At 37.2% G+C, this 13430-nt stretch overlaps 1 protein-coding gene across 1 annotated transcript in view; it reads left to right on the top strand.

Annotated features, from left to right (window-relative positions):
• The window catches only part of PSD (pleckstrin and Sec7 domain containing), a 1472276-nt gene that overhangs the window by 470659 nt on the left and 988187 nt on the right, over positions 1 to 13430 (top strand). Inside the window, exon 7 of the mRNA XM_044056531.1 lies at positions 6243 to 6355. Within this exon, the coding sequence (XP_043912466.1) occupies positions 6243 to 6355 (113 nt within the window). The remainder of the gene's footprint in view (positions 1 to 6242; positions 6356 to 13430) is intronic.

Below are 13430 nucleotides of genomic sequence, written 5' to 3'. Positions count from 1 at the left end.
ACACAGATGTGGTGCCAGTTCACTTTGTAATTCATGTAGAACACAGCCAAGGTTATTGTCTGGTCCCATGGAAGCTGTATTATTGGCCTTAGTCAATGCAGCTTAAACCTGTGCCGCAGTAATGTTGGGTGCCTGGCATTCTTCCGGTATTGAGATTGATCTTTTAGGGGGAGGGAGGGGTAAAGATGGCACTGAATCTGTCCGCCAGTATGTTGGCAATGTCTGTTGGTACAGTATAGGAGGTATCATTGTGCAGTAACTCAGAGCAAATCTGGGTATTGCCATGGAGATCCTTGATATAACTATTGAAGGCTTTGTGGTTGTTTTTAGTGTCTGCCACAATTCTGCCTTCATAGTTGGCTTTGGAGGTTTTGATGAACATTAAGTTAATACTGAACAGTAACCAGTTACATTATTTGGGTGGATGTCTATATCCTGGGCTGTATAGTTGCATGCTTTGCTGCTCAGGTAGGCACTGTCTGATTTAAACAGAGTAATTTCATTATCTTAAAGCTTTTATTCTTGCTAAACCAATCCCTGCCTACAGCTCAGTACTAAATTTAGAAAGATTTTGCTGTTTGCTTGAGTGCCCTTTTAAAGTAATTCATTCAAAACTCTAAACTACTTCACGCAATTAGTGCCACTCAGGAACATTTCTTTCCACTGGTGAAGGTAAGCTTCTACCCAGCTGCTCAAACTGAAGAGTAACAGGGAAAGCAATGGTCATGGATGAGGATAAGATCTGTGCAATAAGGAACCCAGCCCTAACATTAAGATGGAAATAAGGTACAGGTTCATAGGTTCATAGGTTTATACTAGGCTATCTGCCCTAAGGCATTTATAAGCCTAGCCCAAAGTTTTGTGGCTTACGCCACCCCTTATGTTAAAAAATACTGTGCCCATTAGTTTGTTGTGCCTCTGTCCAGCAGTGACACAGAGATGATTCCCGGGGTAAACCTACGATCTCCCATCCACAGGTCAACATTTCTCTTGAACAGAGCCAGCGAGGTGCTCTGCCTCACATGGACTGGGATTTTATTCCACAGCATAGGGAGTCACTGGGTGACAAATCTATCCCTCCAGCATGTCCTATTTATATCCGTGCTAAGGTTTAAGTCTCTTGCTCTCGTGGCTCTGGTAGATTTGGATTTTTGAGGTGGAGCATGTCCATTAATTCCGGGTTGGACATGGCCTTGTATGTCGGGCACAGGTCACCTCTGAGCAGGCGGTATGCGACTGAATAGAGCTGGAGTTTCTTCAGTCTGGCAGCATATGACAGATTTTGGAGTCCCTTTATCCTTTTGGTGAGGAACTTTTGGGGTCTCTCCAATTGCTGCAGGTGTCGGGTGAGATACATCCCGAATGGGGCATTGTACTCGATCATTGGTCTGATAAGTGAAGAGTACAGGGGAACAATGACCTCACTTGATCTGGATGTGAATCCCTTCATGATCAGGTGGGCAATGTAGAAGGCCTTTCTAACCACTTTAGCAATGTGAGTGTCAAAAGAAAGGCCACTGTCAACCTGGGTCCCCAGGTCCCTGATAACCTCTTCTGTGCTTAATGGATTGCCACCTATATGGTAGCTTGGGGTTACCTTGTTTTTCCCAAAGGGTATGACTATACATTTTTTGGCATTTAACTTCAGGCCATGGCTCTGGCACCAGCTATCAGTTTCCGTGAGACCCCTTTGAAGGATATCTGTGTCCGATGTACTTTCCACTATGGCGCCCAGTTTGCAGTCATCTGCAAAAGCACAGCACAAATAGTCATAACTTTACAGACTATAACCTAGTGTTGTGTACGCTTCCTATAATGTAGCTTTTCCTAGGATCATGCACATTTACTTTGTGTTATCTTCTTTCCAATGTTAGGATCTCCTTAATGCTCTGTTGATTTCATTAACTCAGCACGTAAAAATCTACTGCCAATCATTAGCAGACCGGAGTTCCACTGTGGTGACCCCTAACCAGGAAAAGCCGAAAGAGACAACAGCAACCAAGCAATCAATTATATCACAAGGTTGCTCCAGCATGCTTTTCAGGATCAGTGTCTAAACTGAGATTCTAGTTGTATTCACAGCTTTTTGATATAGCCTGTAAACTTTTGAGGATGCTTGGCATAAATAGTTTTCTAAAGCATCTGGCATTGTTCATCATGTATTAACCTCGACATCCAGCAGAGTTTTTCAAGCCAAGGACTTTCTGGTGCTGTCACTACTGAACAGGGGTAAGTGATTCATCTGATGTCAAACAATACAAATGACAATATTAGCTGAAAAAGTATGACTGATGTATAAAACCATACAGATTTTCTCATTTCCCCTGAAATGAAGCAGTTTTGGAATTGGTTTTGTTAAGGAGAGAGGTGCAGTGAGTGACCTATGTGCTAACTTCTATTACCTGTAATCCTATGCATTTCTCCTTGCGTCCCTATCCTCCTTTTTTGTCTCTCATGGTTGACTCCCACTCTGTACTATATCTGACCCGTTCTTATCCTGCCCTGTATTCTTACAAACCCAACTCAATCTTAATATACTACTGACTTTCTCTTCACTTATTTCTCTCCATCCCCTTGTCTTCCTGATCTTCTTCCCACAACTTCTTCCCAGTGATTCCTACTCTGTCCCTCCAAGCAGACAGCATTTACTTTTCCATTTCTCCCTGTTTTGTAAAACTCTTCCTTCTGTACTGCTGCCAAACAATATCTTAAGTGATTGAGGAATTCAAATCCCAACACCGAAGTCCAAGAAAACAAATTGCTTATAATAGAATCTATGTTATCGGAACTGTGCAAAACAAAAAAAATTGCAATTTCATCACACCACTCTCCATACTAACTCCATGGCTGGACAACCACGGAAAATGGACTAAGACTATCTACATTAACACTTTGATCCACTACCTGAATACTGTCTGCAGACCCAGACAAAACACTGAATTGCAGACACAACTTCTGTATGTATCCATCATTCACAAACGCTAAAAACTACATTGTCAAATAACTAACGACATCAAACTATCATTTGATGTATTCACATGTACAAAACCACTGTCTCGAAAACAAGTCAATACAGTCATAAAGAGCTAGGCTCCTTTGTCAACATTGTCAACAACATTTCTTTTGTCACCAAGGATCATAACAAAATACTTTTTCATTGCCCCAATTAATTGTCACAAAAGATATCCTAAATATCCAGAGAGGTTTTGGTCCCCATAAAGAGGACACTAGCCTCGTGGGAGTCACCCAGTCAACACAGGGAAGGAGAGAGGTATAGATAGATAGACAGATATTCTTCCTTATTAGGCCAGTCATTGAATATAATGTGACAATTGTTACATGTCTTGCAAACAAGTACCCCAGCTTGAAAGATTTCAACATTTCCAAAGTGAATCAAAAAGGTTAAACTACCTAGTTTTCCAGATAAACTAAAATCACTTTCACTTTTTTCCATATGGAATAGACTATTTATTACATGGTGATCTGTCTTGCCTTTTTGGCTATGAAAAATCATGTTTTAATAGACATTCTCTACCTCAGAAACACTGCTAATTATGCTAATATTCATTCTCAACTTACATCACAATATAAACTGGACTTCTTGGATGAATATGTTCAGTGACCAAATGATTTTCTACCTGTTGAGTAAACTCCCCTTCAGTGTTAAGCAGTGAAACATCTTAATCATCTTCAAGGTGAACCTTATTGATTAAATGGGTTCACATAAATTTGCCAATGGGATTAGTACTGCAGCCAGTATCAAGAACAGAGGTAAGTCTACAGGTGATATTAGGCTGCAGGGCAAGACTAGGCTATATATTTTTGTTCAAACCACCTGCCTAGTACTAACATGGCAACATATGAAACTACATCCTCAACAAAGAAACATGCTTTAGTGTGTAATATTCCCCACTATTGTCAAAACCGCTAGCATTATTAGGCTATTCCTTCCTGTCCCCAATTCTCTTTTATACTGTTCTATTGACATATATTGGTTCCTTCCAGCCTATCTGAGTGGCTTTCTTTGCTGCCCAGTTCAGCATTTTTCTTCTGTTGTTGAGTCCTGCATGGCCATCTTTGCTGCCCACTTCAGCACTTCTCGTCTTCTGTTGTTGAGTCTTGAACACGTCTGTGTGTGAAGATACCAGGAAACCCCTCCCTCAACAGACATACATTGCTAGGCTTAAAAGGTTCTCCACAAGGGCAGAAAAGTAATTTATTTTGCCTCAGTTAGCTTGCAGGTGGTCTCTGTGTAGCCTGGGTTAGTGTGCAGGTGGTCCCTATGTTGTCTCTGTTACTTTGCAGGTGGTCTTGATTTGTCTCAGCTGTCTGCATCTGGCAGCTTTACAGAACATGACTTTGTAGAGGGCAGTACTATGGCCCATCAGTGGCATGTTAAATAGTTTTTTACATAGGTTCTGCATCATTGCCTGCCTTTGAAGAACATTTCCCCCTCCATGATTCTTGAGCTTCATGAATGACAGGCTGCCCATCCTGTCTTTGAATCGGCTAGTTTGGTCTCTCTGAAGTTTGCCTTTTTTAAGACTGTTCAATGTGCCCATCACCTGTACTCAAAACAGCATCAGTCTGAACAACAGGTCATTATCTGAAAACACCCTGCTTGGTCTGCTCTTGATGACCTGCCTTTGTTTACAGGAGAAACATTCTAAGCAAAAGGCCTTTGATCACAGTTAGTCCTGTTTGGTTTGTTCTTAGTAGCACACCTCTGTTGTTAGGAATACCTGTATTAGCAGCAGGCCCTTGTTTGAAGAGAACTATCTTTGATCTTTCACAAGAACTGTGTAACCCATAAGAGTAACCTGGACTTCTCCCAGAAGCATTGCCAGATATTACCTTGACCCAGGCATTCATCTTCCAGTTTTCTTTCAATAATCACAATTCATTGGAAAGGGAGCTCTTTATTCATTCAAAGTGTACAGGTAGCGATCAAGTTTTACCTGAAGAAAGGATCTGAGCACAAGAAAGGATACTTCTTTTTCTACCTTGTTTCTGATAGCTTTGGGCATTCTAAGATAAGCAAGCCTTTTCCAAGTGGCATGATAACTGCATTGTTTACTCTCGGGGACTAACCACTTTTTGGAAAATGTTGTTGTCAAAGACTACTCATCCATGGCTATGTCTGGTTTAAGTTCTTCCAGTGCTTACTTCAGTAATTTCTCTGTCGTCCACATGGACATTTTTGTCATGGCTACTAGTTTTTTATTAATCAAGGATTCAAATTCAGTAGCATAGTCACAATAATTAAAGAAAGAATATTAATTTAAGTTGGTAATAGCATCATTACTAGGCTGAGAGTTCAAATATTCAGCACATACTAAAGCTTAAAGCAGGATCTAGGCCTCCTCTTTCACCATGGTACTTCAGTTCCCTGTCTTTTGGCCTTCTTCCAACTCTAGTCTCCCAGGAAAGTTTAATTTGTGTTGCTTGGGAGTTTTTTTTTTTTTTTTTTTAGCATTCACTTACTGCAGAAGGCCTCTAAAGACAAACGTATCCTTGATGTACTCGTGTATTAGCTGATCTAGATGAATACCTTCTGTAGTGGATGCTAATTTTCTCCCACCATCCCCCACATCTGAATTGTCTCTGTAGATGTCCTCTTGAGATGCATCTCTTTGAATCAGACATATAATAGTATATTGTTTTTGTGTGTTTCATGTTTTTTCATGTTTTGTTGGCCTCACATGTATTGGGTAAGACAGACATAAACAGGATATGATTGCATCCCGTTAGTGTAAAGTGTGATGTCTTGACATGTACCAGCTGGATCTGTGCATAGAAGCTACATAAACTTTAGAATTGTGCCAAGCTGGGGATATTGGAAGAGAATATACAAATACCTACCACTTAAAGACCTCCATGCAAATTAGCTGAAAAGTTAAGTGTATGATTGTTATATACCCATTATCTATTGTGATGTCACTACTTAAAGGTTCTGACCTTGGTTTGCATCACACTGATGACATGCCCACTGCTCTACTGGCAATACTCCTGTGCTCCTGACAGTCCTAGTCGATGATGTAATCTGTGCACATTTGTATAAATGAGTCACAGTGGGGTTCAGGTCTTATGGAAAAGCTAATAGCGTAATATATTGCAAGGACAAAACAGTTGTATGTGTAGTTTGTGTCTTTCTGAAGACACCACCAGAGTAGTAGCATAAACCTAATCTGTGGAAAATGTAGGCTTCTCTATTGACATTTACATATTGATTTTTATTTCAGAGCATTTCTGAAGGAGCTGGCCTTAATGGGTGAAACTCAGGAAAGGGAGAGAGTTTTGGTTCACTTTTCACACAGATACAAAGAGTGCAATCCTGGTACTATGTCTTCAGAAGGTAAGCAGCATTTAGTGTTTACATAATGAAATATTTCACTAGCACATTATGCAGCATTTTGCAGTTACATTATTTCATTCTGTCTGGCAGGTGAGATGGTATATGATCTATTCAGTCGTGATGTCCCAGTCACAGCCTTGTTGTAACAAAACTGTTTTATGCCCAGTTCAGTCCAGGGAGATTTGTTTGATTTCTACAGAAAGCCTTCCCTTTCCAGCTTCCAGTTATCACTGTTGCATTAAAAGTGTACAGATGCAGTTGAGGTACTGGTGATCTGTTTGTCAGCATTATGTGGAGTGTGGATATTATTAAGCAGCCATACTGACTGCTGTGTGAGGTAGCAGCAATTCTTTTGTAGTGACTACAGCACTACTTGAAAGGATTTGCCACATGAAAATATTTTGTTTTTCCTATTGATATGGTTAATGTCAGGAAACATTTACTTTTCTAAACAAATTAACTGTAATTTTTATAGTGTCTTTTATATTTTAACATTGTTAAATGGCTAGTGTTGTATTATTGTTAGGAACTAGAACAGCTTCATCTCTTCTTTAATTTCTCTTGCACGTTACCTTTATCATTTATGACATGATTAACATAAAAGGCAACAAATTACAGTTTTATGTGGTATTATTTTGTCACCAATGCTTTAGAATTATAAAAAAACTAGTATACAAATGCTTAGTGTTGATTTGCAGGGGGTTAGTAATTCAGAAACTGGGAGTACTGCTATAGGATGTTTTGAGGAGTACATTAATTGCTATTTTCAGTGGAAAGTGTTTATTGAAATTGAATTAGAAGAGAGTAAAGAAAGAAAATAAGAATAATAAATGAGTATATTGTAAATTATGTATGATAGTGATTGAGCATGGTTCCAATATATACCTGATGGGGTAGGGTGGTTATATAAGAAACGGCTTGTAGAGACTGTCTTTAAGGTAGTAGGGTAATATAAAGCTGGGCTGTAATGTCTCTCCTTATGGTTGTGCAGTAGATACCAACAATAACACTGCTTTATGCATTGCACATCAGTATATATGGGAAATGGGAGATGTATTTTCTTATCTGGATCTGTGGCTTTTCTGTTTTTGTTTTTCGATGATGGAGTAACCTGTGTTATTTTAAAATTAATCATTGCAGTAGTTTTCCAACTGAAGCTGCAGCATTTTGCTTTGCATTGTGTCATAATGGAGAAGCAGGATATAATATTTTCAAATGACTGTAGAAAGATAGAACACACACTGCTGACAATATATTGTCAAATTAAACAAAAAAAAAATCAAAGACTGTGGACAATGTAGCATTATTTTTTAATTCTCTTTTACATAGCAGACAAATTATGACTGTTTCTCACAATTGTATTCATATACAACTTGTGGAGAAACATGGTTTTCCCAAGTGGAATTTTGACATTTTGAGTTGCATTTTGTAATGATGGGGAAAATAACATACGGTATTTTAAAAAGGTCTGCAGAAACCAGCATTTGACATTGTGCTGTTGAATAATGGAATACAGATATGACACATATATAGAGAGATTTGCTGGAGGTGTGATTTCCTGGCTCAGAGGTTTCAGAAAGGAACAGGAAGCAGGTGGTGCACTATAATGGGAAAACATAACGCTATTTTGTTATGTCATGTGGTGTTCTGATATGTGTTTTGGGGGATGTGGTTTCCCAAATGGAGCTGTCACATTTTTGATTTTCTGTTTATTGTGAGGGGGAGTAACAATTCTGGGAAGCAGCGTTTGGTTGTAGTACTTTTCCAAGTTGGAATGTGACATTTTGCTTTGCATTCTGTTATGGTGGTAAAGCAAGGTACAGCATTTTAAAAAGTTTGTGGTGAGTACTGTTTGACATTGCAGTATTAAATTAAGAAAGAAAGAAAAGAGGGGACATATTTACTGTGATCAATGTACTGATGAATTATAAAAAAAGAAAAGTTGGAGAGTGATTAATACAAATGCAAAAGAACAGCATTTGAGACTGTAGCACTGATTAAAATATGGTTATGACCATGGCTAACAATGTAGTACTCTTTTGAAGTGTCTAAGACAAAGAAGGATGATCAGTGTTATAGTAGTTTTTGATATGTTAGTTTTTAAATAGGCAATTAAAATAGCAGTGTTTAATGTTGATATTAATGCAGACTGGATAGGGAAATGGAGCTAAACATTTTGTTTTGTATTTTATCATTATGAGAAAACAAGATAACAGCATTTTAAAATGAGTATGGTGACCCACATTTGACATTGTACTGGTCCGTAATAAAAAAAAAAAAAACAAACAAAAGGTGGAGCATGCATAGCTAACAATATAGCAGTATTCTGTGGTAAAACAAAACCACTATTCTGAGATAGCTGAACGAAGGAGTTTCATAACTGAACTGTAACATTTGTTTTGATCTTTATAACCATGAGGAAGCAACAGGTAACGTACAGTATTTTGAAATTGTTCTGGAAAGCAACATTTATCATTGTAATACTTCTCCAAGTAGAGCTGTATATTCTCATTTGCTGTTTATCCTGATGTGTCAGCATCATCATTCACATTCTAGAGCTACGTCCAACTCCTGTAACAACTCCGTGAGCAGCCATCTGTATCCCAGAGTTTGCTAGTAATTAAGGAATGGGGTAGATTGCCAGACTTTGCTTCTGTATCACTCAGACACACCTAGGAGAAGTTTAGAGTCCCCAGTCTGTCTACCATATATGTTAAGGGGGGGGGGGGGTGAGAGAAAACTGGTGGATACAGAGAAAACTCACAAGAGTATGTGGAAGGACATGGACAATCCAGACAGAATGTACACCAGCTGAAAATTAAAATGGAGACCCTCTTACTATGAACCAACAATGTTATTATAGCATTTTAAAAGGACTGCAGAAACCAACATTTGGAATTGTATTGTTAAAAAAACAACCTTCACACAAAGTAACACAGGTTGAAATCCACTGATCCAAACACGAAAATGTATTTAAAACATGAAACGAAGTAAGCACTTTAGTCTGGTATATAGGTTCATAGGTTCATAGATTAGTACTAAGCTAACTGCCCTTGCAAGCCATTTTTAAGCCTAGCCAATTATCCCTTGTGAGACTCAAACCCTGCACCTTGTGTTTGTAAGGCAAACACCTTAACCATTAAGCCACACTCCCAACCATATATAACCAGACTTATTCAGACAAATAAAAACTGCATGCAAAGCAATTTATATATATCAGAGTCACAATTGGTTACACCCCACTTAAACGTAAGGAGCTCAAAAAAAAGAAAAATATTTTGTGCTGACCAAAATGCATGATGCAGCTAAAAAAGTGTACCCAGTTTGGCTGGGATTTGTGGTAGGAAACCTAACTTTGTTTTTAGAAAGGGCAGGAATATCAAGGGCCACCTGGAACAAACTACAACTATCTTAATATAAAAATGTTAGTGCTCTTCAGTGCTAACAGTTACTACTCTGAGATACCCACCTGTGGAAACTGTAGAGCATGTACAAGCTATTTTAAAGGTATCAAACTATCTTAATATAAAAATGTACTGTAATGTTTGTTTCACTTTATCTTTGTACAGCAGACAGTGGCAGTACTATATATTCCTGCACTTGGGGAAGCGTATGTTTCTTTACACACAGAGCAGACTAGAAAAGAAGTTGTTGACTGCAACTGAGCTGAAAATATAAGTATCTTGCTTTTTTTATTATTTTTACAGATTACTGTTTTTAAAATTTAATATATATATATAGCACTTTGTCTATTCTGTATCTTAACAAATCCTTATCTGTTTAAAAAACTAGTGTCTGTAGTGCTTGCTGGCTGTAGGCTATTGTTTTAACTGAAGCATTTCCTCTGTGTAATTATCTTTTGGCTAGTGGGGGCTGGTTCCTTTGTGTTCTGAAAAGCTGTTTTGGTATTTAAGCCCTAACTTTGATAGGGTTTCTGTCTTTACACACAGTGCAGACTAGAAAAGAAGTTGTTGACTGCAACTGAGCTGAACATATAAGTATCTTGCTTTTTTTGATTATTTTTACAGATTACTGTTTTTAAAATTTAATATATATATATATATATAGCACTTTGTCTATTCTGTATCTTTACAAATCCTTATCTGTTTAAAAAACTAGTGTCTGTAGTGCTTGCTGGCTGTAGGCTATTGTTTCAACTGAAGCATTTCCTCTGTGTAATTATCTTTTGGCTAGTGGGGGCTGGTTCCTTTGTGTTCTGAAGATGTTTTGGTATTTAAGCCCTAACTTTGATAGGGTTTCTGTCTTTACACACAGTGCAGACTAGAAAAGAAGTTGTTGACTGCACCTGAGCTGAACATATAAGTATCTTGCTTTTTTTTTGATTATTTTTACAGATTACTGTTTTTAAAATTTAATATATATATATAGCACTTTGTCTATTCTGTATCTTTACAAATCCTTATCTGTTTAAAAAACTAGTGTCTGTAGTGCTTGCTGGCTGTAGGCTATTGTTTTAACTGAAGCATTTCCTCTGTGTAATTATCTTTTGGCTAGTGGGGCTGGTTCCTTTGTGTTCTGAAAAGCTGTTTTGGTATTTAAGCCCTAACTTTGATAGGGTTTCTGTCTTTACACACAGTGCAGACTAGAAAAGAAGTTGTTGACTGCAACTGAGCTGAATTTTTGATTATTTTTACAGATTACTGTTTTTAAAATTTAATATATATATATAGCACTTTGTCTATTCTGTATCTTAACAAATCCTTATCGGTTTAAAAAACTAGTGTCTGTAGTGCTTGCTGGCTGTAGGCTATTGTTTTAACTGAAGCATTTCCTCTGTGTAATTATCTTTTGGCTAGTGGGGGCTGGTTCCTTTGTGTTCTGAAAAGCTGTTTTGGTATTTAAGCCCTAACTTTGATAGGGTTTCTGTCTTTACACACAGTGCAGACTAGAAAAGAAGTTGTTGACTGCAACTGAGCTGAACATATAAGTATCTTGCTTTTTTTTGATTATTTTTACAGATTACTGTTTTTAAAATTTAATATATATATAGCACTTTGTCTATTCTGTATCTTAACAAATCCTTATCTGTTTAAAAAACTAGTGTCTGTAGTGCTTGCTGGCTGTAGGCTATTGTTTTAACTGAAGCATTTCCTCTGTGTAATTATCTTTTGGCTAGTGGGGACTGGTTCCTTTGTGTTCTGAAAAGCTGTTTTGGTATTTAAGCCCTAACTTTGATAGGGTTTCTGTCTTTACACACAGTGCAGACTAGAAAAGAAGTTGTTGACTGCAACTGAGCTGAACATATAAGTATCTTGCTTTTTTTGATTATTTTACAGATTACTGTTTTAAAATTTAATATATATATATAGCACTTTGTCTATTCTGTATCTTAACAAATCCTTATCTGTTTAAAAACTAGTGTCTGTAGTGCTTGCTGGCTGTAGGCTATTGTTTTAACTGAAGCATTTCCTCTGTGTAATTATCTTTTGGCTAGTGTGGGCTGGTTCCTTTGTGTTCTGAAAAGCTGTTTTGGTATTTAAGCCCTAACTTTGATAGGGTTTCTGTCTTTACACACAGTGCAGACTAGAAAAGAAGTTGTTGACTGCAACTGAGCTGAACATATAAGTATCTTGCTTTTTTTGATTATTTTTACAGATTACGGTTTTAAAATTTAATATATATATATAGCACTTTGTCTATTCTGTATCTTTACAAATCCTTATCTGTTTAAAAAACTAGTGTCTGTAGTGCTTGCTGGCTGTAGGCTATTGTTTTAACTGAAGCATTTCCTCTGTGTAATTATCTTTTGGCTAGTGGGGGCTGGTTCCTTTGTGTTCTGAAAAGCTGTTTTGGTATTTAAGCCCTAACTTTGATAGGGTTTCTGTCTTTACACACAGTGCAGACTAGAAAAGAAGTTGTTGACAGCAACTGAGCTGAACATATAAGTATCCTGCTTTTTTTTTGATTATTTTCACAGATTATTGTTTTTAAAATGTAATATATATATATATAGCACTTTGTCTATTCTGTATCTTTACAAATCCTTATCTGTTTAAAAAACTAGTGTCTGTAGTGCTTGCTGGCTGTAGGCTATTGTTTTAACTGAAGCATTTCCTCTGTGTAATTATCTTTTGGCTAGTGGGGGCTGGTTCCTTTGTGTTCTGAAAAGCTTTTTTGGTATTTAAGCCCTAACTTTGATAGGGTTTCTGTCTTTACACACAGTGCAGACTAGAAAAGAAGTTGTTGACTGCAACTGAGCTGAACATATAAGTATCTTGCTTTTTTTTTGATTATTTTTACAGATTACTGTTTTTAACATTTAATATATATATATATATATAGCACTTTGTCTATTCTGTATCTTAACAAATCCTTATCTGTTTAAAAAACTAGTGTCTGTAGTGCTTGCTGGCTGTAGGCTATTGTTTTAACTGAAGCATTTCCTCTGTGTAATTATCTTTTGGCTAGTGGGGGCTGGTTCCTTTGTGTTCTGAAAAGCTGTTTTGGTATTTAAGCCCTAACTTTGATAGGGTTTCTGTCTTTACACACAGTGCAGACTAGAAAAGAAGTTGTTGACTGCAACTGAGCTGAACATATAAGTATCTTGCTTTTTTTGATTATTTTACAGATTACTGTTTTTAAAATTTAATATATATATAGCACTTTGTCTATTCTGTATCTTTACAAATCCTTATCTGTTTATAAAACTAGTGTCTGTAGTGCTTGCTGGCTGTAGGCTATTGTTTTAACTGAAGCATTTCCTCTGTGTAATTATCTTTTGGCTAGTGGGGGCTGGTTCCTTTGTGTTCTGAAAAGCTGTTTTGGTATTTAAGCCCTAACTTTGATAGGGTTTCTGTCTTTACACACAGTGCAGACTAGAAAAGAAGTTGTTGACTGCAACTGAGCTGAAAATATAAGTATCTTGCTTTTTTTTATTATTTTTACAGATTACTGTTTTTAAAATTTAATATATATATATAGCACTTTGTCTATTCTGTATCTTTACAAATCCTTATCTGTTTAAAAAACTAGTGTCTGTAGTGCTTGCTGGCTGTAGGCTATTGTTTTAACTGAAGCATTTCCTCTGTGTAATTATCTTTTGGCTAGTGGGGGC

This window comes from Protopterus annectens, chromosome 14.part0 (genome assembly GCF_019279795.1).
Source record: "Protopterus annectens isolate FY-2018-M chromosome 14.part0, PAN1.0, whole genome shotgun sequence".
NCBI lineage: Eukaryota > Metazoa > Chordata > Ceratodontiformes > Protopteridae > Protopterus > Protopterus annectens.
The sequence above is the reverse complement of the archived record's forward strand: the minus strand, read 5'-3'. Positions and strand labels throughout refer to the sequence as shown.